General features: G+C 44.7%; 1 protein-coding gene across 2 annotated transcripts in view; it reads right to left on the bottom strand.

Annotated features, from left to right (window-relative positions):
- Window positions 1-898: 898 nt before the first annotated feature.
- ndrg3a (ndrg family member 3a) overlaps window positions 899-23859 on the bottom strand; it is a 29644-nt gene continuing 6683 nt past the window's right edge. Inside the window, exons 2-16 of one of the 2 annotated variants that reach the window (XM_076141161.1) lie at window positions 18035-18118; window positions 16017-16049; window positions 7878-7983; window positions 7655-7775; window positions 7349-7411; window positions 7181-7241; window positions 6173-6259; window positions 5622-5678; window positions 5233-5336; window positions 4564-4629; window positions 4418-4469; window positions 4269-4316; window positions 4148-4183; window positions 4004-4055; window positions 899-1579 (exon numbers count right to left, since the gene is read on the bottom strand). In XM_076141161.1, coding sequence (XP_075997276.1) covers window positions 1407-1579; window positions 4004-4055; window positions 4148-4183; window positions 4269-4316; window positions 4418-4469; window positions 4564-4629; window positions 5233-5336; window positions 5622-5678; window positions 6173-6259; window positions 7181-7241; window positions 7349-7411; window positions 7655-7775; window positions 7878-7983; window positions 16017-16049; window positions 18035-18091 — 1116 coding nt within the window. In that variant the 5' untranslated portion in view covers window positions 18092-18118 and the 3' untranslated portion in view covers window positions 899-1406. Of the gene's footprint in view, window positions 1580-4003; window positions 4056-4147; window positions 4184-4268; window positions 4317-4417; window positions 4470-4563; window positions 4630-5232; window positions 5337-5621; window positions 5679-6172; window positions 6260-7180; window positions 7242-7348; window positions 7412-7654; window positions 7776-7877; window positions 7984-11507; window positions 11687-16016; window positions 16050-18034; window positions 18119-23859 lie in introns of those variants that run through there. The other variant, XM_076141162.1, reaches the window with a different exon arrangement.

Genomic DNA, 23859 nt, shown 5'->3' with positions numbered 1-23859 from the left:
CCAGCCACCAAACTGACATGATGAGCTTCAGGTAGGGAGTATTTACAGTGGATCCCACATGTGGAATTAAGGTATGTTGTATCAGTGATCTAGTTTGTATTTGGATTTACGAGATGTTCTTTTCTCAGACATCAGTTGGGGAAAACTAAGAGCCTAATGGAGGAAACGCAGTCATATCAGTAACCACACCATCCTGCAAGATTGGGTCAACATCAGATTAACAGCTCACTTTTTCTCCTGATATTTTTGCAATCTTAAATCATCACATTCAACCTCTTGCTTCAGAGCAGCTGACCATTAATTTTCGTGTATGCTAAACATAGATCGGCTCACCTGTGACAAGAGGCCGATCGCTGAAGAACTAAGACAACTGTGGTTGGAAACTCACTCACCGCAGTCGCCTCAATTTTCCACTAACAGAAGACAAGTGTGAACTGCAGCGCACTGAGCTGATCCTCCTAATCTCTCTCCATCGTGCCCCTTTGAATACATTCATACAGATTTAATAAAGGAACACATCAGGCTTTTTCTCATGTTGTAGCTTTATTCAGTAGTAGTATAAATGGGTTGAATCGCAGACAGTGAGAAGCACCACTGAGCCCCTTAGTGGATGAACTCAACTTACTTTTCATATCAGAACCAACCTGTTAAACATTAAAACATTAAAGAATCATTGCACAGGTCTATTCAACTGAAATAACATCAACACAATACAGGAAGAGGAGCTCAATTACAAAAAGAATCCCAAAAAAAAGAACAAATGTAAAAAGTGATAAAATCTTCACACAAGTACACAACCTTTCCTTCACTACCGTTCTAGTTTTGCATCTAGGTTTAGCCATCCCTTGTGTAATTCAGTCTAGTTCAGCGTCACACTGGAACGAGTAATATATCAGAATAAAAGCACACAAGAATACAATGCCTCGCAATCCATGTAGGCCATGTGTTTGGAGTTCACGACATGAATCAGATCAGTTAAAAACGGCAAAAAGTGTTTGTACTGTGCAATCAAACAAAATCTCAACGGGTTATTCAGACAAGACCACACAGAGGAATTCAATGGTTGTCTACAGACGTTAAGAAATAAAAAGGTATGGTGAAAAAATAAATAAATACAAGGGCAGAACAGTGGTGTCAATCATTGTACCATCTGACTGATATACAACACATGTATGTAGTTATTCTTTCTCCTATCCAACTCAGGATGTGACTTTTACAGTATATTTCTCTATAATATTGAATAATAGGCCTCTGTTTATATATTTTGTCTTTCTGATATCTACTCACACAGTTCTTTAAAGATCCTCCTGGCATTGTTTGGGAGAAGGATGAAACAGACAGAGAGAGAGAGAGAGAGGGCACATAAGTTACTGTGGGACTGTGTATGTGGGGGGGCGGGGCGGGTCTTAGCAGGAGACCTCCATGGTCTGGGGTCCGACCTGGCTGTCCAGGGCCCCGGTGGTGCTGCCCTCTAACAGGCTGTTGAGGTTGTTGCGGCTGCGACTGCTGTCCATGGAGGTGATGCTGGAGGAGGAGGTGGTGCGGGAGCGGGCGAGGCGAGTCATTCCTACTGACGGCACTGAAACGCGCACACACACACACACACACACACACACACACACACACACACACAGGGATACACAGAAAGAGCACACGCACACACACACAAACGGACACACACACACACACACACACACACACACACACACACACACACACACACACACACACACACACACACACAGAGACACATTTATATTCTACTCACACAACACAGCGACTCAATACAGTGTGGGAAGAGCAACACTGGCTCCATTATGAAATCATGTACCACAAAATGACAAAAACAGGTTCTTACCATGCAAACTGGTCAAAAAGAAATTATGTTTAAAATAATCATGTGTGCAAAAAGAGAACAGTGACTCTGTTAACCACTTAAGCCCGAGCAGAGGTGGCAATACGTTTTTGTTTATGTTTCTGGAGGATTGGTCTTCAATAAAAATTATTACTATGACCAGCGGGGGGAAAATCTGAAAAATGAAAGGCATAGGAAGGGGGTAAGTTACTGACCTTACACAAAGGAAAGCCTCCCCTGTGAACATGAAAGCTGCTGCCGAACTGGAGATGTGTTCTACTCTGGACGAGGCTGCTAAATGGCGAAACCCTGACACTGACAAAAGGTAGAAAATGCACAAAAATACCTAAAAGGTAAATTTTTGTGTCAACCAATTTGAGGTGTCTTTATTCAGTGAAAAATTCTAATACAAACGTGCTTATTTGAGTTTTCTGTTCTGTTTCTGCTCGCTAAGTCAAACCGTACTGAACAATCAGACTGAGTGTTGCAGATTTCCAAAGGCAAAGGACGTATTGCATTTGTATGCGATGACGACTACAAGAAAGAGCTCAGTAAAGGGAGGAATATTTAGACAGAGTAAAGTGGTATTTGTCCTGACGGGCTTAGGTGGTTAAGGGAATACAACAGTGGAGCATCAGCAACCCAACATAACTGAGACAAGCACTAGCAAAGACTTTGTCATGCATCACAATATGACAGGTGAAGGACTGAATACATGCGGACTAGAAAATAACTCCTACAGAGATGAATGTGTGCCAACGTATGCAACATGATCCCACTGTGGACGACACACACATCGACTATCGATCACCCTGAGGTGTTACGTAACAGCAACATCAAACTGTGCGCTCTGGTGGATCTCTGCATACATTGACATTCATCCACTGGGGTGGGTGGAGGAGGCTGAATGGGGCCTGGCAGGAGGCTGTTGGGGTTCAAAGCCTTCTAGCCTGGCAGCTGCTCAAGAGCCTGGTACCTGATTCGTTGCTCAGGTGACTGAGAAGAACGTAGGGAACTGTAAGTGACGGTTAAAGAAAAGAAAGAGGGAGAAAGGGAGAAGTTTTGAATTGGAAGTTCTCCGGTTGCTTCAGCCCACCTCGGTCCGATTCAAACCGAGGCTCAGATCTTCGCTCCTGTACACTCGTGCCGTTTCCCTTTGCATTTCACACTGTGGCAAAGTGTTAATGAGGGAAAAGCAGCTTTCAGAAACATGCTGAGGTGTTAAGATTTATTTTCCACACTTTCTCTGCATGAAAACGCTCTTTTTAATCTCTTTTAATCCTGCAGTGGCCTTTCCACAACAGGAGTCGGTGGCCTTTAAAGCAACACTGGCTACACCCAAGCCTTCAACTGGGTTTGGGAAAGCAGACAGCAAAAGATAAATCAGTTACAGAAATACACACAGGCATCATCTGTATCATCAAGGGTCTGCCCTGACTTCATCCATCCATTGATCAACCTACAGTTGGTGCATTCTAAATCAGAATGATCTAGAATAGGTTTGTTTATTTTCAGTGATTTTCGTGGTGGATGAATGACTGTAAAAGCCTGGAAGTCTGTTTAAGTATGCACATTGAATCTCTGTGGTGAGACTGCATCATTAAACAGTTCTGTATAGAACAGAAAAGCACGCAAGGAAAAAAACAAACAAAAGAGGTAGAGTATTTTTACTTCCACTCAGAACTGAACAGGAAGAGAATTACTGTTCAGCACAACTTGAGTGCCATTGTCATTTCACTCATGCTCGAAACGCTCACACCTCACCTACTGAGGGCTGTGGTTGCCACACACTGCAAAGAGCATAGAGGAAACGGTGTTAGTGTCCTCTGAGGCACAGCGGCTGCCTCTCCGTGACCGGGCTAACAAAGATGGTGTCTTTTCATGTGGCCATGGCCACAATCCAATCCCCATCGGCAGGGGTGTCTCGCAAAAGCTCACTGGAGACCGCAGCAAAAACAATCCTCATTTGAGATACAGTTGTCATTGCAACCACGTCAACAGGAAATTCATTGAAGGACACAACCCTTAACCACATATACGTCAACCTAAAGGCTTGTTAGTGCGTAAACAATTGTTAGACATTGTGTAAAGTGTATTTAGAGGTTTTGATCACATAGACTGAAAGAAGTGTGTGAAAGGTTAACTTACTGTAGCCCATGCCCTGAACAAAGTACTTGAAGGCCTCAGCAAGTTTGCCAGGCTGTAAAAAGATAAAAAAAAAGATTTAAAAGCTCATTTAGAAGATAAAAGTGCGACTTAACATGGAGACCTTGAGGAAGAAAAAAAACCTACCTGCACAACCTGAGGCAGTCCCCCACAATCAGCCATCTTAGAGAGCACAGAAACATGATTAGGTCACTTAATAGTCTTTCTACAATATTCCATCACGCATGCATTACACAGAAAGCCTCACCTTTAACAGAGTTGTCTTGGTTGGATTTAACCTGGAGTTGCACTCAACCTGAAATGTCAAAAAATAAATAGTAAATGCAGCTCTTTGACAGAATGAATCCCTCGTAAAGAAGATGTGTGTGTGTGTGTCTGTGTGTGTGTGTGACTCACCACAGCCTCCACAGCAGGTGAAGTGTCACCAACCACCAGCAGCCCAGGGCACCTGAATGGGAAGAGACAACGTCCAATACGTCTAAAAATGACAACGCACAACCAAAGAGAGCTTACTCGGGTCAAGAGTTAAGACAAAAACATACGTTAGCGTGTTGACCGTGTCCTCATTCAGACCTACGATTGGCCTCTCGATCTCCAGGTCACGACGGCTGGTGTGGGGGGGAGGGGGAGACATATTAGGAGCTGTTGTTAAATCTGGAACCAATACAGCTGAGAAATAAATCCACAATGTAATATCATCTGGCTCAAAGGTGCAGTGACCTGGCAGACAGCCTGGTCTACTATACTCCTTGAACAGGGGCCACACAGAAAGGTTCTTCTTCCTATATTGTGTTGGCTGACTGCCTTGCCAGGATTGTGTAGTGTGACCGATGAGGTCAAAATGAAATGAGTCCACCGGGTCAGAAAAGGCTTTTTCATTTCAGATCATTTTTCATGTTGCCTCGCAGAAGAACAGGAAAGCGCTATTAAATCTGTCCATAATTCTTTGAAACGAGACGTATGGCGTTAGTACTAATTGCCTGTCATTGTCACAACATTGTGTGAGCATTGTATTCTGTGATGAACTGTGATTTGGGTTAGTTACACTTATCTTACTTATATTTATATTCTTATATTGAAATGTTAAGCGCTGCCACAACAAGAAGAAATGGGATGTCTGAGTGCTTCCTGTAAATGTGACTGGAGCAGAGCATAATAAATCAGCTTCCTGTGTGTGTATGTATAACTAATGCATGAGTATTGCGTCATACTATTGGTAGGAGCCACAGAAGAGGGCCAGGTTGTCCTGGTTGATGTCTTGAGCAATGTGGAGGCGGTAGGTCTGGATCAGCTCCTGGTTGTCTGTCAGCTCATCCTGGTGAGGGGAATGAGGTAAAGCATCCACTTACTGCAATTCATTTCACAGCAACTGAGCCCATTAACTCCAAATGACAAAGTGTGGCTGGCTGAAGAGAACAGGGAAGAATCTGGTCAAATCTGCTTTGGGCATGAAGGCAAACTTCCACCACACAATGTGTCCATGTGTCAACCCCACCAGAGTCACCAGTTTTGAGAGGTATGCAGGGGAAATTCAGAAAAGTCTAATGAGGTTCCGTTACAATTTGACATCATCAATGGAGGTCAACACAGACAAACTCACAGTGCTGAAGTGGTGAGCCATGACGATATCCACCAGGTTACTGGTCCATCCAGTCAGCTGAGAAGAGGAGACAGTTCAAGGTAAGGCAGCTTATAAAGTCTTTGAGTGTATGACAGTGTGTATTAACTGACCTGGTGATTCATTTGACATTTATTAAAGGAAAGCTGAAGTTGGCAATGTGAGTGGAACCCGAACCTAACCGACTTAGTTAATAGGGGATTTGGTTACTTCTTCTTATGTAATGAGCACAGGACACAGTTCTTCGCCCTCTAGTGAACCTTCAGGTGGTTATATGAGACTTCATGCTGATTAACTGTAGAGCCCCCACATTCCAGAAACAGCAGGTACAACTTAAACATGATTAAATCCACTTTGTATGTGCCAGTAAATCACAACAACTTCCCTATAGCTTTCCTTGTATTACCAACGTGATTCTAAAACCAGAAGATGAGACCAGATTTTTTTTTTTTGTTAAAAAAGGAGGATGGTTGACAATAGAACTGCACCAAGCTAACTGAAGTGGTTGGTTTTTGGTGCTGTGCTGTACTGACCTTTGAAGCTGCCCAGTCAATCCAGCCTTCAGCACACGGGTCAACATTGATCAGAACCAGGCCCTCCACCAGGGTCGGGTTGTTCAGCTGGGAAGGGAATGATAAATGTCAGTGTCAAAGAAAAGGAGCAGATGAAACCCAAATAAGGCAGAGATATTTGATAGCTATCTTGTATTGTGCCTTTTGCAGTCTTGTGCCAACACACTGCATAAATCTAAAGGAATCATTTTTGTCTAAGCTTTTGTGTTTTGCCTTGTCGCCTTCACAGTGCAGACCTTGCACAAAGCAATGCAACCTGCTCCAAATTTATTCAAAGTAGAACATGTCTGCCCTCCCCACAAAAAAATCAAGAAATAAACCAAAGAATATGGAATCGCTTCTAAATTAACGACTTTAATTTGGGAATTGCCTGAGGAAAGAAAGAGGATGTCTGGGGAAATCTAACATCCATCTTGCTCCATGTCAAGGCTGTGTGGTGGATGTTGCTTTCAACGAGATGCAAATGCACTGCAGCAACAGCTGCTATAAATCTATCCAATCTAAACACATTTTAGCCACAGTCTGTAAAAGGAAATGCATTTCTGAATCAATTTTTCCTCGTTAATTCTAAACAAGAGCAGACACTTGGAGGAGAAACCTATTCCACTTTCTGATCACATCCATGGCTGCACATTCACTCGTTTAACATTAATCTTTCAGCTATGTTGTCGGCCATTTCTTGCTTGTTCTGTTTTAATGCTTATTTCAGTTCCACTGTGTTGAGAGCAGAAAGCGGATAAAAGAAGGAAAGAGAAGAGGCCAGAATAACCAAGATGATTCATCATCTGCGGGGTGGCAGCATATATGTCAGATTGCAGATAAACTTGATACCCTGTGTGGGTTTGATAGGTGGAATTAATGTTTGTCTGACGCTGTGTGTGGCCTGGGGAACCTTCAATTATTACGACCGAGACATGGAGGCGAAACACAAAAAGACACGGAGGTAGCATCCAAATGTGGCTGACTTACTGCAAAGCGGGTGAGGATGTAAGCTCCCGCTCCCACGCCGATGCCGATCACACTGTTGACCCTGTGCAGAAACCCCCGGTGAATGTGGGATCGGCCATAAATACTCAATAGGATATGGATGCAGATTAGCATTGATGCGCTATCGGCAGGTGGGGGGTGGGTACTCACTTAAGCTGAGTCATCACAGAGGGCAGCATCTCGGCTAACTCGTCCATGGTGGGGTAGCGATAGCTGGAGACGGATGAAACATATGCTAGCACAGCACTTAACATTCTTACGTCTGAATTCATTAAATAAATTAATTTATGCAACACCAAAACAGTTTTGCTTCTGAGAGAACAGCTTGGTTGATGAATGTGCCTCCATTAACAAATTAAGCTTTATTTCACTTTAGCTAAATGCATTGATTGTGGCTCCTCTGGCTGCAAATAAATATTTTCCCATTAATCACAGCAAAGCCACCCTGACACTCACCCAGTGGGGTAGGGAGGTGCACCCTCCTGCTGACCGGGTGCATCCACATGGACCACTGCAAAGTGCTGCGTGATCTCCTGCATGTCCTCGTAGTTGAACAGGGTGTTGAAGCAGGACTTGTCTGCGAACAGGACACACACATGGCAGTTAGGTTCCAACTCGGTTCCAACTCCGTCTAATTATCACTTTCAGGACACCGATCATTGTGAAGTTTCTCACTCACGGTTGAGGCCGATGTCATGATAGGTGAGGATGACAGGTCTGTTGCCTTTGGGAACACCTCTCATGGTCACATGGAGGACGCCATGAGGAGTCTCAATGTCGTGCTCCTGCAGAAAATCACAGAGCAGAGGAGATAGTTAGGACCCATTTTGCATTACTTTAATGTGGAAAACTGTTGAAAAATGTGACGGAAACTGGCATAAAGAAACCCCTCAGATATCACAAATAAGTTGGATTTTGTTGTGGAGTCAGTAAAAAAGTAATTTGCTAAAGTGAAATGGAAACGGACTTTGTGGATTAATGGTTACGTGGGACATGACGTAACTGGAATGGAAAAAGCCGCTACAGTCACATTCCAGTGGTGTGCAGACTCTCTCCCTTTACTTTGATCACCTCAGCCCAGCCCCTGGCAAGGAAGTGAGCCATTACTTCTTCCACCATGAGAACAAGTCCACAGACTGACAATAAGACCACCATGCCAGATCTCTCCTAGTTAAATGGGGCAATGTATACCGTATTCAACCCACAAGTGGGCTGTAAAGATTCTACTTCAGCTGCATCTGGGCTTGTACACATGAGGGGAACTGCAACAAAAACCGTGAGTGACAAATGCCTTAAACTAACAACAAACAAATCAATTTGGTTTATATTTAGGATCGTTGATGCAGAGCATGCACCCCTCGCCTCATTATAAAGCGCCGGTGCCCTTGGACAAACAAAGTACCAAATAGGCTGTGTGGGGCTGAAACTCACAGCCTTCTCACAAGTATGACAGTGCAAAATCCAGGAGTCATTTGCTTTTCTGTGCAGCAGGGTACATTAAGATTCAGAGAGCTAACACCAGCCTTATTCTTTCCATCTCCTTCTCTGAATAGCCTCCTCTGTGCACAAAGCAGTCATCATTCAATGCATTGTCTAAAGTAATGAAGATTAATGGTGGAAATGACTCAAACGATGATACAGCAAAGACCAGCAAACATCTCCATAATCATCATTTATCAGATTCTGAAGAAGCACATGACGTGACAGAACGAGAGGTGATGCAATGTGCAGAAATTGACAAAACCATTTCCAGACCTTCCTCGGAATCACAGCATCATTTTACGTCACACACACACACACACACACACACACACACACACACACACACACACACACACACACACACACACACACACACACACACACACACACACACACACACACACACACACACACACACACACACACACACACAGTTTCCCAAGGTCAAGCGTGACTTGGGGCTGTGTAGGTGTGCAGGAGTGCACAACAGTGTGTATAATTTCTGTGTGTGTGTACTGCAAAGTGTAGCAGCGGCGGGTGGGGCCCGGCGCTTGCCTGGTCTCAAGGCTCTCTGGTCATCAATTATAAAGAGAGCGAGGCTGCGTGGAGGAGAGACACTCGGGTTATGGCGGACAAACACGGCGCTGTGACCGCACAGATCACCTGCTTTCCTGCTGGATGGTCGGTTCAAGCTGATGGATATGTGTCACAATCTCATTAGGAGGTACTGAAGGTTAATGCTCAAGGACACGGCTGCAGAGTTTTGCATCTGCAGCCTGAAAGCAAACCCATGCTCACATTTTGTGCAATATGTTTCTCTCTATTTCTCTTTAGGAAACTGTCTTGACAGTTAGAAAGCCATTGCTCATCAGAGGCCTTTTGATTCTGCAGTCTGACCTGCTGCAGAACAAACTGTTATGAACTAAAAAGAAGCTGGTTTTACTGCAGAATTTCGGTGTTATAGACAAGGGCAGTGCCAAGGACACCCGGTGCTCTGCTCTAAGAAACAGGCAAACAGACAGGAAAAGCAGGCTTGTTGACATGCTCCATATCTGTCATGTGCGTGTACTGCATGTCATCTGACCAAAACAGGCACGCACGCATCACACATGATTGAAATCACCTCGGAAATGAAAAAGATAGCGAGGGGGAAATACCGAAAGAAGATGAGCTACATAAGTCAAAAGATAGTGTTTGAAAGATGAGGAGATGAAACAGAGCATGAGAGCAAACAGGGCCAGAATGGCAGAGGCGGGAGGTAAGAGAGAGAGAGAGAGAGAGAGAGACACAGAGACAGAGAGAGAGAGAGAGAGAGAGAGAGAGAGAGAGAGAGAGAGAGAGAGAGAGAGAGAGAGAGACACAGAGACAGAGAGAGAGAGAGAGAGAGAGAGAGAGAGAGAGAGAGAGAGAGAGAGCGTGGGGTCCTGAAGGGTGTGCCTTGAAACAGAGCTTAAATTTACTGTGCCTAAGCAACCATGCTGGGCCACAAACAATGGCAGAGAATGATAAAGAATAGGCTCAATCTGGTAATTTAGCTCCTGGCATCGTTGATAAGCAACATCGATCTGATATCGCTGTCTCTAGTCATGATCGTTCACTCAGAAACACTTGTACTGCATGTGCACAAACAGAGAACAGCAGCAGCCTCGCAACAAAGCAGACATCGGGTGGGGCTGGCAGCCTGGAGAGCAAGCGGGAAAAGGGAGATGACTGCAATGGCTGCAACATGGAGCCGGTACTTGCATTTGGGCCGGAGAAGAAGGAGTGTTGTGTGGGACGGGGATGGGGGGGCGACTGCCGGTGAGACTTGAATACTGAGGAGGTCTGTGTGCATTGAGAAAGGGAGGCTGGAGCAAGTTGCCTGAGGCCAGCAGAGGGTGAGGACTTCCAATAGCCCCAGAGTGGAGGAGGGAAAGGCTCTGATAGAAGGGAGCAGTGTGTCATGCTGTTCCTCTTCCCCGCAATCTTTCTCTTCTCAAACCCCCCCTCCTCCGTCTTTCACCGCCCTGACAGGAACAGCATCAATCACCTCTGCAAGCAGCATTACAGAGCAGAAACACCAAACAGCCTGCAGGTCGCAAATGACCACAGTTTAGACACAAACACATGCCTGAAAATCTGCACACACACACACACACTCGTCCTACATGTGCGGTGATGTGGTGACAACACAGGTTGACTTTACCCTGATCTCCTTTGACACAAACACACATCCCACTCCTCCCTACCTGCATCACACATGCAGCATGTTCACGTCACTGAAGCCATGAGTGTCAACACACATGTACACCGTCTTCTTGTGCTGCTGGTTCAGTGCAGGAAAAAGTAGAAACACAATGCTGGTACTATGCAGCATACATGGCCAATCACTGTCTACAGCCAAAACACACATCTCAGCAGAACACACAAGCGTGCACCCTGTAACACACACACACATATACATCAAGGACTGCTGCTGTACACATGCAGGCTGTGGCATTAGCAGATTCAGAGGAGACAGTTTAGAAAGTAAACCCAAGCATCTTTCCCATGATCGCTTTAGAACGCGCCGCTGCACCCTGAGAATGTTTTAGGCTGTGCCGCCTGCACACACGGGGGCACATGGGTAAGAACCTGCAGGCGCCGCAACAAACGCTCAGCCCCGTACAAAACCCCCAGCTGACATTCCTAAAAGTGGTCACAAGCCAACAAGCAGGCAAAGCAGAGCTGCCGTCACCCCCGCCTCGCTGAAAACTGCACAATAACCCCCGGCAAAACCTAAAAGCAGAGCCCCGCTGTGAGGACCCAGCCAGGTGTGTCAAGGCAGGCAAAATGCATTGTCACTCACCACTCCATTCCCAGAGCATGCAATCTGGTCCATGTCCAGAATAGCTGACATGTTTTCCCCCACACGGCAGAGAAGTGTGTTGTGCTATGTACGTGTGTGAGCTGAGCAGCTTTGAAGATCTCCAAACGCCAGAGAGGGAGGGCTGGTAGGAGGGATGTAAGGGTGAGGCAGGGAGAAAGAGTGACAGAGGGAGAGAGAGGGAGCAGGAGAGAGAGAGAGCAGCAGCAGCAATTGGGAAGAGAGGGAGGAGGGACGCACAAAACAGAGGGAATGAGGAGGAGATGGCTGAATAATCTGAATGAAAGCAGAAGGGGGGGTGGATAAGACGCAGAGAGACGGAGACAAGAGGAGGGAGAAAAGAGCAAGACAGACAGACAAGAGGGGGAGGAGAGTGAGACTGCAGTTTGTGCTTGGTAGTCACAGCGCGTCTGTGCGTCCGGCCACGGCTGCGACTCATTGGATTGCGGAGGGTCAGGTGGGTGAGGGGAGTGGGCGGGGCTTAAGGAGAATGGAGAGGAGAGGGGAGAGATGGATGGGTGCGTGGAAAAGAGGGGCGTCGAGGTGGAAATGAGAATGCAGGCACCACAGGAAAACAGGCAACCTGCTGACGTCACGACATGGAGGAGAGGAGAGCAGAGCTGTTTTCTGCATCAGCAAAATGGCTGCTCGTGACTGTGACTTGGGTGTAACAGATGTAAGATTCTTAAGGGAAAAGAACCGGACTGTCATCATCATACTACACAAGAAGCCTACCACTTGAACAGCCACGATCAGACCGAGTGTGTGCGATTGTAAATGCAGCAGTCTTGACCCTCGTTGCTCTACTTGCTAAACAAGTGCAATAAGCACATAACTGCTGCATCATGGGAGCGCTGACATTGAACAGACGACCCTGAGGTGACCCTGATCGCCTCCCGGGCTGACTTGAGAAACTCCTACAACAAAAACCTAAACTGCCTGGGCTCGGGCCTAAACCTCTTTTATTCAGGAAAAAATACTCACAACTGGAGAGGATCCTTTTCCTCTACACACCCCTGTCAGTCATTTGATCCATATAGTTTATTGATCTCCCCCTTTTGTACTCTCTATTTGCCAACTGAGCGTGAGGCAAATTAGGGTGCTCCATCTTTGCTTGAGGCAGGCTACTCTGTGGACCAGTGGCACACACACAAACACCCATCACACAACATGGCAGAGATTATTAGAATCCAGTGACATTTACTTTGTTATTATGAGTGGCAGCATTATTCACACCAGAGAATGTAAATGCAAAGGAGGCTTATTGATATCTATCAAATTGATTGATATGATGAAAAGTCTTACATAGAAAAACACAATTATAAAAAGTGATTATAATACATGACAGAACGTTTCACATTGAATGGTGCAAGGCTCCTTAAAAAGCTCAGTAATATCTATATTTTAGTGTTCAGTTCCATCTCCACTCATTTGTGCCAGATTGTATAGTTTCCTATCTGGTTGTGTGTAGTTTATCTCCAGCTGCAGTTTGCTTCAGCACTGACAGGGGTCACATCTCCATGAGGGGTAAAAATGCTACATTGTGAAAGCATTTAAGATGCTGCCATGTCATATTTAAAAACGGCAAGTCATTTTTTAATGATGATTATGTGCCTGTTCTTTCCTGTAAGGCAAATGATGCAAAAAGAACAGGATAGTGAAAGAGCCAGTCAGCTTCACAAAAGGGACAGTCTTATGGCGCCCTCTGCTGGTAAAAGTCAGACAGTGACGTTTTAAAAGGATAAAGCTATATTTCAAAAGCAGTATGTTTTTACTTTGTGATGCATTGGCACAAGGTCAGTGTAACCATTGTATGTCCAGCCTGTTTGTGGTTTATAAATAGACTACATGACAAAGACACTGTTTGACAATAACAAAAATATAAAACTGATCATGGGAGATTCCACAAATACAAATTTGATCGTAATATCCATTATCCTTCAGCTATTTTTAAACTATGCCGTCAGCCATTTCCATTTCCACAGAGTAACTTGGTGTGCTTGAGGATGCACATTAAAACACGGCAGGTCCCACAGGAGGACGATGAGTCACATCCTGCTACCCACTCTTCTCCCTGTGGCGTAAGCAGGACATCTGAGAGGACACGAGACTGCAGCACCACGCCCTGTAGCTTCTCCTTCCTGAACACCCCCCTACACACATACACACACATCACTGCTACCACATAGACCTGCCAGCTCACACCTCCACCTGTCCATTTGACATGACAGCTGCAGTGTCTGTGTCCTGCCTGTGGTGGGAGCTTTAGGAGCAGGGAAAGTCAGAGGGAGAGAAGCTGGATTCATCCTCCTGCTGCTGCAGCACCGGAGCACGACACTGGCTGCTCAGACAGATGGTGCAGTCCTGAATACCTCCTCCCCCATACACTGGCCAGGACAAGACCTATGATGAAGATCAACGGCTAATTTTCTAACTTTTAGATCATCCAGATTTCTCACTTTGGAGGTGTGGCTGCAGTGATTCTACATGGTCATATTTCAAATAGAGATTAAGGTTATGATGACTCAAACACTGAATTATTCATTTTTTCAGATTGCTCTAGATTCTGTTCTCAAGGAGACTGAGGTCAAAATGGCTGCCACAGGAATAAGGTCAATACTAGAGGTGTAAAGATGCATTGTAAGTGCATTGATTGGTATGGTGCAGATTCAACTGCACAGTTTGAAAGGATTATTTTGAGTCAAACCAAACATGAAAGCCCCATTACAAAGGATATTTTCAGAACAACTATTCTTCAACATGATGCAACTAAAATTAATGATCAACCAATCCTCCATCCTTCCTCCTGTGTGCCAAATAAAGCACAAAGCACTGAAGCACTTCCACTTGACAGACTGTTGAGTTGTTCATAAGCTTTTAAGCTTTCTGTTTGATCTTATTTTATCCCAATTAATCATTCATGCGTTGCTATTTATTTTCTGCTTTGAATTCGATCCATTCACTTGTGTGCTGCAATGGTTTATTGTGCCTGGGATCAAAGTTTTCAATCTCTTCTGTTCTACATTAGTATGAAATTAGGTTCCCATGGACACATTTATACATTCAGTGAAATAAACTTTTTTTGAGTTGTGTATCAAAATAATCAAATCAAGATATCCTATTGTAAAACTTTAAATTGTTCCCTAGATAACTGTAATCAAACTGAATCACCTTGGGGCCAAAGATTTACACCCCTAGGTCAATAAACATGCTGTGGATATACTGGGGTGCGTAAACTATGTGTCAATGCAAATACATCACTGATACAAACTCTGATCGTCCACCTGCTGGACCTGCTGTACTTACTGCAGACTGCTGCAGTGTGAGAGTGTGTATGTATTATAGTGACAGTGCAGAGAGCAGCTTAGGGAGCATGCAGCATGCTAACATGCTCACTGCCCTCCTCCCCTGTCTGCAGCAGCTATATTTAGCTCTGCTAGGATGCTGGAAACAGGCATGACTGCAGAGGGAGAGAGAAAGGTTTAACCCTTTGCATTCAGTGTCCTGGCTTCTGGGAAATGACTCCTTCTCATCCTAGTGTGGCTGAAGTGCTTACTCAGGAAATGTGAGCCCAAGTTCACAGTGAGACACCTCAGCTGAAACTGCAGTTATGATATGGCTGGAATCTCTTCTTTTCCTGCACTATGTGTGGAGTAACACATCATTCTGAGGAAAATTCAGTTTATAAAGACCCCTGAATTATCACAGCAACAGGAAACGCCTCTGTACAACCACAGAAATGCAACCAATCCTTTTACAAAATAATATGATAATACTATAATCTTGTTATTGTTATTTCCGATTAAGTTTTCTTCATTTGGTGGCGAGAAATGAAACATGTGACATTTGCAGCCCACGATTCAAAGGGTAGGAGTCTAGACCCCCTCATGCTTACACCGATCTGACCAACATGTCACAATGTGCACTGCAGTATCGCTAGCAGAGATTAAAAAGCTACAGAAACTCTAAAATCTATAGATTGTTTTTCATATAGGAGAGTTTGACCAAAGGGAGAGAGATAGAAAGAGAGAGAGAGAAACTTAGGGAGAGAGAGGGCATCAACATACAACAATGGCCCCCAGCTGTTTCAATTACAGAAATTACAGACAAGTTAACTATGGCAAATAACATTATACTGATAAATTTAGGTCAGTAAAGGATTCGTAACATTATTATATTGTCCAGACACATTTAATGGCTCTGCAAACACACACATGAACACAGGTGTTGTCAGTTTTGTATCTCACCCAAGCATTTGTCTTTTTACCAGCATAAGTGTGTACGACAATAACTTGTGCTGAAAAACAGAATTATGGATGAGCTCGGGAGAAACAATGTTCAGTTGTAGGCCAAGGCAAAACACTGCATTCAGATAGACCTGAGGTGAGAAGAGGAGCATGTCCCAGAGCCCCCCCTACCCCTACCCCTACCCCTTCACTGGCATTAGCACAACCCCCCCGACACCGAGTTGGAGCAGAGAGCAGCACTCACCTGGCAGTCGAAGTCTTGAAAGTTGCGTGAATTCTACGAGAGGAGAGAACGAGAAGAGTAAGAAACACACACACTCATACGCAGCATATTTCTACATGCAAGGACAAGATTCATATTTAATGTGCCGGGCCGAGTGCCTTCTGATAGAAATCCATCTATTTTAAATGAGGAAATCCATTACAAGGGCATTAATCCACTGCAGATCTGTGGCAAAGCAATGCAGATTGAACATGTGTTGGATTGTATGAACTACAAACAGTCTGCCGCTGCCCCAGATTTCACAAGACTAACAACATTTGGTGCTAAATATGCTTTGTGAATCAGAATAAAAGATGAATGTGTATTACTATGATTAAAAACCACATCTGATGGGTTTGATCCAAAACCATTTTAACAGCGCGATGGTGGTGTAGAACCGCCAGTGTATTGCAGATAGAGCAGGAGCCGGGTGTAGGGCCCATAAAGAGCTACTATGGTTTCTGCATTGCTTGGTCAGCTATGAATGAGTGCAGTGGACATGCCACCTAACAAACTGGTTATTGGGTGGGCTTATAAAACTCTGTGTACAATGAATACCATGAATGTTTTTACTATTCATTGTGTTATTCCAGCTTTTACCAACGCAATGATTCACTTCTCTGAATCAAGGTCTTAATTCCACCTTAACCAAGGGTGATGTGCAACATGTCGGCAACATTTCCATGACAATTAATCATCCCTCGGTTTACCCAAGAATATAAATCAAGGTCTCAGTGGAACGTTGTTTGCACGGGACCTTGATAAAGGTGAAATGCTTCAAATGCCTCAGCATGTTAATGAGATGGATTACAGCTTTAATAGAACATGCAATGTATGTAGAATGTGTCAATACATAGGATAGTTGATCAATTGAACTTAATTATAATGATCAATTAATTGTTTTAGTAATTCATCAAATGCAGATATGAGGAATTGTGGTTTGGTCACCTTTGTATAAACTAATCACATCAATTCAGAATCATTAAATTAGAAGCCACTCATCCTACAGCCAGGTTAAAGAGTCCCTTATTTACTGTATATGGTTTCATATGTACCTGAATGTATTCCACAGACAAGTACTTTTCCAGACCACTGGTTTGTCTTTTCAGGGAGCTGGCCACTAGGTGGAGTGAGAGGTCAGAGCTACTTTCATTTAACTCATTCTGACTAATTTCATGGCGTTCCTCCCAGCCCGTCACCTCGCAAAAGCCGCCTACTACTTTTGTTTTTTTTTGGGGACAGACAAACACAGAGCCTGCTCAGGCCTCAGACCCTCCACTGAGGCGTGACGCAATCGCCCCAGACCAGATGCGTCACACGCTCACCACGGCGCCGTCCTCGCTGTGAGTGACACTTGTGAGGAGGAACAAAACACAATCCCACTGGGGGAGAATAACAGGCCTATCTCACAGATAAACCCTCTGCCTAACAGGGGGGTCTGCTTGGGTAGAAAGCGGGGAGAGACGCTGAGCCGAAGCAGGAGATGACGAGGAAGAGGAGGTGAGAGGACGGAAGCTGCCTTTCCCCCACCCCCACTTGCTTTCAACAATATTTCAAACTTCTGGAAAATAAAGAGATTATTTGCTTCCAGCATCGCCTTTGATCTCTCAGCGTCCTATCCTGCTTTACACCATCTTCCCAGTCCGCCTTCCTTTCCGTCTCTCACTCTGCCTTCCTTCCTCTCTTCTCTCTCCAACTCTCGCCTAAATCCATCCACAGCCTCCTTTCTTTCTTTTTAATTAATCTTTTTCATTAATCTGCTTCCTCTCCTTTTCCACAGTAATGAAGACATGAATTATTCGCTTTGATGCCCGGGACTAAATGCCTACTGTGTTACTGTATGTAATGTAGTTGAGTGTATCATTTGTGTGTGTGTGTGTGTGTGTGTGTGTGTGTGTGTGTGTGTGTGTGTGTGTGTGTGTGTGTGTGTGTGTGTGTGTGTGTGTGTGTGTGGTTTGTACATGTGCATTAAGCCCCCCTCCCCACACACACACACTCACCTTATTGGTCAGCAGTGGCTTTATCTCAGTCAACTGTACATCTTGCAGCTCATCCATCTTCCTGTCTTGTCAATGTAGAACGCTCTGTGAAGAAGAGGAGAAAGAAACGCTCATTAATACTGAGTAGCTTCAATGAGTAAACAGTCCATGGGGAGAGATCTGAAGGCTTGCAAGGAGGAAGACTTCACTGTTGAGCTCAGAAAATGCAACCGGTGACCTCAAAAGGAAGATCTGAAACACTTTTGATGTAAGAAATACATTTTAGGGGGAATTAAAGCAATAAATGGTTTTGGATTATGTTTGGATATCATTTTGGAAGTTGTATCTCCTCTTCATCCAACACTTTATGACAGAACTGACAGAAGTAGGTTCAGTCTCCAAGTATCACGGAGCAGCCAACCAGCCTCCGAGTAGGTATTATGTGCTTTGGCGATGAGCCCGTTTGTAATTACGCCTTTGTTGAATGGGCAATCAGATTTGTGTCTGCATTGCAGATAAGGCACCAATACTGAGGAAGACAGACACATGGACCAAATCAGTAATCTGCTTACAGGAGGACGTATGGCAGATGGGGCAATGTATGCACAGATTACTGATGCCTACTGTCAGGGTCAGCTGAATGGAGCGTTCACGTGCTTGAGTGAATTTTGTGTAGACCAACACTAATTTAGCCCGATTTATCTTCATCATCCGCTTACAGTGTTTACATGACATACATTTGTTGCCTTATTATTGCTTTTTGAGGATTGTCGTCACACAGTTCCGTGGTATATGATGCGTTTTACATTTTTTGCTCTTCCTGCTTATGTCGACTTCTCGCTGACTTTGACTAAACCACTATAGAACCAAGAAACTATCCTGCAGGAACAGCTGAGATTTATATGATGCTAAGCAAAACTATGTTCAGGGAGTGGCAGGTTCAGAGGTAATAAGCCTCTGAACACACAAAACTGCTATTTCATTTCACCAAGTACTGGTGTGTGGACTGTGTGTGATGATACAAAAGCCACTGTACAGGAAAATAGAGGGCATCTTCTCCATTAGTTCAAGAAAAACAAAGAGAAGGTCACTCTCCCAGTCCACACACACACCCAAACACATACACACACACTTTTAACAGAATGAGGTCAGGTAAAACAAGACCCCTTAAGCCCACCTCATTTGTTTTCCCCTTGAACACAGCCTTTTCCCCGGCACATAATTACTGGGCAAGAACATGTCCCATTCCCTCCCACTAGCACGGCAGCATTGCCTTGCCGCACAAGGTGAGGACAGGAAGTGGCGTTGAGTTACCCGGCTGTGCTCAAAAGAGTATCTCACGTTACACATAATGGTTGAGAGAGGTCCGTCTCTTCTAGGTCAAAGCGAACGGTCTCTACACAGAGAGAAATCTGCCAGCGCGATGTCACAATCCCCCCCCAATAAAGTCAAACCACAATCACTACAACAGACGCACATGACACCGGCACAAACGAGCGTGAAGTAAGGTCAAATTCTATAGGACAGAGTAAGAGCCAATCAGAGCAGCGGATACAATTCACTTCCTGAGTCAGAGCCAACCACTGGGGAACGACCTTGGACTGCTAGTATCAGACGACCTTCAGAGTAGGTTAGCAATGTATTTATCTGCCAACCCACAGCGGGACGCAGCAGAAATGATGACGTCACACTGGAATTGTGAATCAGCAGTAGTTTTAACCTCTGATCAGACCTGAGAGAAGCAGACTGTGATTGTTTGAAATATAGAAATGCTCCCGATTATAAAGACACAATAATTCCATAGCAGGTTTCAGTACCTGCTTTAGTTCACTGGGTTTCCAGTGCCGCCTCTAAGTGTTTTCGCTTATTGCCTTAGCCAAATAAACAAGCAAAAGCACACGACAGAAGAACACATTAGGAACTGCATCGATTGCACAGGGGACATCCTCATTAGACGGGCTGCCTCAGAAAACACCAGTGGCAGCAGTAAGCATTAAAATGAATGCGCAACATTTTCCATATGCGCCACTCAGATGGTTATGGGCTTAATGACTGAATGAATTAATGAATGAATAATCTTTATTTACACTGCGCATTTCACCGCAGAGCTATCTCTTAAGACGAGTTGCCAACACACACTGAAACAGGCAAAGCCGTCAAAGTAACAGGCCTATGTCATTTCTTTCATGAATAATTTAATTCAAAACCAACACACCAGCTCGATAAGACAGGGGATTCATGTCTGAATTCCTTTCTATTACATCGTGTAATGAGCCTGGACGATGTGACAGTGAAAAGGTACATCATGTACAGCAGCACACCCGTATGCAACTTACAGAGGGTTTGATCAAAGCCTTCTTCTTTCAATCATAATGCTGGAAGTCCCACTACTGTGCAGCTGAAGCCGAGGCTGTGCAAAGACTGAAATATCTGTATTGGTGCAAAAAGACTTGACTATTGAGAAAAGAATTGACACAAAGAAGTAGCTCCCACTCCACTCACAAAACCCAGTCAGTTTTAATGTTGCCAACTGTTAAATATCTAGCTTTTATTGATACCCAGGCCTGTTTTGTTGGCCTGACAATAGGGCTAAACAGACAGCAGTTCACGTGTGAATCTGATCTGAGGTCACACTGTTCTGGTAAAGGATTGCACCTTGCAGGGAAACAAGCAGGGAAGCAGATGGAGGCGACTGAGCATCAGACTCAAATTACAGACAACAGACATGGAGGAAAACTGTACAAACATCAAGTGTTGGAAGTACTCAGTCATCAGCGTGGAGAGGGAAAACATGCCCTGTGAAATCCCTGCTGGCAAATCCGGCTCAAGAGGGGAACTAAATAATATTTAGACAAGTGAAGGAGGGAAAAAAAAAAAGAGAAAGAAATACTCTGCATGCTTGAGCAGATTGAGCGTATTGACCGGCTCAATCCAACACTTCCTCAGGCTGTCACAGAAAGTGGGGCTGAGGCAAAGGCCGCTCCGAGTGTGGCCGACTAGCCTGGTAATCGAGGTGTTATGGGACACGGGGTCAATGGAAGATTAAACCAACTGACAGACTGACTGGTTGGTTGGTTGGATTTCACCACCCAACTCTGCTAACCCCTTACTGAGTTACCTAGGCAACCAACAACCAACACACTTGGCTGCCATCTTATCTGTGTTCGTTTGTTTTTTTCCCTGAAATAAAGACAAATACTCTGGACCTACTTCATTCCTTGCAGCCCCTCAAATCACCTGGAAGAACCCTTGATCCTATTTAGCAACATCCACCAGCATCGCCGCCGTTTCTTACCTACTCTACGCCAGCTCGACTGTTCAGCAAGAGCAGCTGTTGCCATAGAGACAAAGCTAGTTCTCAATGTTTATTCTAAGCTGGGCTAGCCCCAAGGGACAGATGTAAGCCAAGCAGACAAGGAGAACAGATAGTGGTAGAAAGAAATAAGAACAGATTCATGGAGAGAAGCTCAAAACACAGCTTTTAACAGCGTTTGCTCTCCAAAAACACGGAGCTTGAGCCATGCAGACTGCTCAGATAATGCAGCCAGACTTGGTGAAATTGCCACAGAAAAATCAGGAAAAGCAATCCCAGACGACTGGGGGGAAATTTTCTTGTTCTAATCATGCTCATTCTCCTACGGACGGGGATGTGGAAGGATTGAAACGTTTGATGATGATAATGAATCCCTCTGTCCTCCGAAACCTTTGAAAGTAATACTGCCTGGTGTGTGTAGTGGGTCGCGGCTGGAGACGGGCCCCTTAACAAGATATCACTATCCATTTTTCGCAGCGTTATCACTTCCACATGAATAACACACAATTTAAATGCCGGCTATCACACTTGAATTCTCTCATCTGTTCTTCAGGTCCATTTCCCCGCACAGCGTGAAGCTGCCAGCGGGGCTTCAGCTCAGCACTAAATATCACACCACACAGAGACGGACAGGAGAGACTGTGCTAAATGGACAAAAGAGAGAGGGGTGGAATTTTGTCGGAGGAAAGCAACACGAGGCCCCTTTCCACAAAGCAAAGGGCAGCGTTCAATACTGTTTATCCTTCTCAGAGACTTAAGCCATTAATTCTGACACAATCATATCAACAGAAGATTTGAAGAGACATGATGGAATCTGTCAGATTAAGAACTTTCAGCAACCCCCCCTCCTTTTCTTCTCTCTCTCTCCATGTAGCAGACATCCCCTGCTACCTCCTGACAAACGCTATGTCCCGTTGCTAAAGCTTTGAGCGAGGAGATGCCTCTACCTTACTGAATACATACATACAGTTTATGAACGCACAGGTGTTTGCCAAAACACACATATAGCATGTTTGAGGTCACAGAAGGAAGCAGTGTCGCTGCCATGTCAGCAGACAGCGCCGAGTGATTAATACAAGTTGACACATGCCCTCCTTCTCCTCCCACGTTTCTTCCCTTTCTCTCTCTGTGCACTCACTGTCTATCTATCTCCATCTCACCTTGGACCGTCAGGATGTCTGGTAAGGCTACATGATGGACCGCTGGGACACTGACCCTGCATTTAGCCCCTTCGATTAGTCTTTTCCCCTCCTCTTATTCACCATGGCAACTGCCCCTTCAAATTCCTTTTTCACCGTCATTTGCATGATGGCCTCGCTTTGACTCTTTCCTCTTTGGCATTAGGTTGACCGGGGTGAATGTCACCACGGTGACCTCATTTTAACCTATCTGTGGGTCTCTGTGGAGACGCAGACTCCAATCCATCTGGTGATTTAACGGCGTTCTGCTGCGAGGAACGCATAAAGACGTAACATGTGTTGTGGATGTAGAGCCTGTGTTTATTTTTGACAGTAAAAGTGTATTGCAAGTCATAAAAATGCATTACGACTGGGTTGGTGTGTCACTTCCCATACACCCCCCCATGGGTTTGCTTTGAACAGCTTTTATTGGCACCGTGAGCTACGGCAGAATATTAACATCTCAAACCACTGGGAATTTTCCTCACAAACATAAATAAAAATGTGTTGCTTCATAAACCGCCTCAACCTACACATGATGTGCGATTGTCTTAACCACTTAAGCGCAAAGGGAAAATACTGTTTTCCCAGTGCTCACATAAGTCTTGTTCTACTGAGCTCATTCTGGCAATCAACATCAAATATAATACATCCTTTGTTTCCTGAGAGACCTGCAGTGATAAATCTGGAAAAAAAAATTCTTTGTACTTCATTTAGCAGGCAAAAACTACAGACAGAAAACTAAACTAAAAACCCAAAGGTTTGCATCTTGTCACCATTGTGTAACTGAGAAAATAATGTCTTCTGCCTTCTTCTAATGACAGCCCCTATCAGAGAAGAACACAAGCTAGTACTGTGTCCTCAGCCAATGCCTGCATCTTCAGTTTGTACTTAACAGGGTTTCAGAAAACATGACAGAAATAGGCCAGCAGGATTTCCAGGGCTGCTGCCAAACACTCGGTGTTACTCACTATGCTTCCTTGCGTACGGGTGTGTTTTTGCTGTCAGAACTTAAACACGGACGGGGTGACTTTTCCATTGAGTGACGCGACGGAAAATGTCTCGTCTCAGACTTCAGTTGGCATTTCAACGCATGATGCTAGCAACAACATGGCGACAGAAGGTGGGGCTGAAGTGTATACAGTATATTCTTCACATTCTACTTCAGTTCATGCAGCACCTGGCTGGGGAGGGGGGAGGGCGCTGTAGACCCAGGAGAAGATCTGGAACCTGCTCTTTTGTTCTCAGTCAAAGAAAAGCTGACCTAGGATAGCACAGGGTATACTTTGTCAGCAAACACACATACATGAAGAAGGAGAGAGAGTAACCCACACACCCCCCTTAGCTCCAAGTCT

Source organism: Genypterus blacodes, unplaced genomic scaffold (assembly GCF_046128005.1).
Source record: "Genypterus blacodes isolate CSIRO-AG114 ecotype Tasmania unplaced genomic scaffold, CSIRO-AGI_Gbla_v1 ptg000017l_1, whole genome shotgun sequence".
NCBI lineage: Eukaryota > Metazoa > Chordata > Actinopteri > Ophidiiformes > Ophidiidae > Genypterus > Genypterus blacodes.
Note: the sequence above shows the minus strand (reverse complement) of the source record. Positions and strands in the feature narration are given on the sequence as shown.